This window comes from Sphaeroforma arctica, assembly GCF_001186125.1.
Source record: "Sphaeroforma arctica JP610 unplaced genomic scaffold supercont1.13330, whole genome shotgun sequence".
Lineage (NCBI taxonomy): Eukaryota > Ichthyosporea > Ichthyophonida > Sphaeroforma > Sphaeroforma arctica.
In genome coordinates, this window is record NW_014027228.1 from 1 (window position 1) to 663 (window position 663).

Here is a 663-nt window from a genome sequence, read left to right on the forward strand (position 1 = left end):
GAAGGTTCTTTGGCGATTTGTAGATTCTTCAATCCCGAGTATATCCACCAACGATGGCTGACCGTATATATATATATTGACAAAGGCATTCTATAACCCTTGTAATCTCTAGTGTAGACTGTTAAATACAACTAAAGCTCTCACATCACCATCTTCTTCGTGTAGACGATTAATACTACTAGAGCACTCACATCACTATCTTCTTCGTGTAGACGATTAGTACTACTATAGCTCTCAAATCACTACCTTCTTGGTGTTTGTGGCGAACAAATCATAGAGGACCAGCCTGTCAGTGCCAAACTCACATATACACCAGACTTTAACGAAACCAAAACCATGGGTTGCAGGCGACACTTGCAGCTGTTTGTAGCTGCTATACTATTTATCAGTTTAGGTGTCAGGGGTGCAGTTGTGAGCGGTATCAATCAAACACTTGTTGATGGATACTACGGTAACACCTGGACTAAAGACTTTTGGCAAACGCATCCAAACATTTGGTGGCGCTGCCAACAGCCGGGGACGGTGGCTATCACTTTTGACGACGGGCCCGGGTCGGTATATGAGGAGGGTGTGCGAGCGAGAACAGAGAAGATATTGGATGTCCTGAAGCTGTTTGATATTCCGGCCACGTTCTTCGTTCAAGGTAAAGTTTTGTCCAATACT

General features: G+C 44.0%; 1 protein-coding gene across 1 annotated transcript; it reads left to right on the forward strand.

The window, feature by feature from the left end:
- Positions 1–200: 200 nt before the first annotated feature.
- Positions 201–636, forward strand: SARC_18039 (hypothetical protein; the record flags this gene model as incomplete). Its single annotated transcript, XM_014287875.1, has 1 exon — positions 201–636. A coding segment is annotated over exon 1 (300 nt), but the record flags the coding sequence as incomplete, so codon positions are not given.
- Between the last annotated feature and the right edge of the window lie 27 nt (positions 637–663).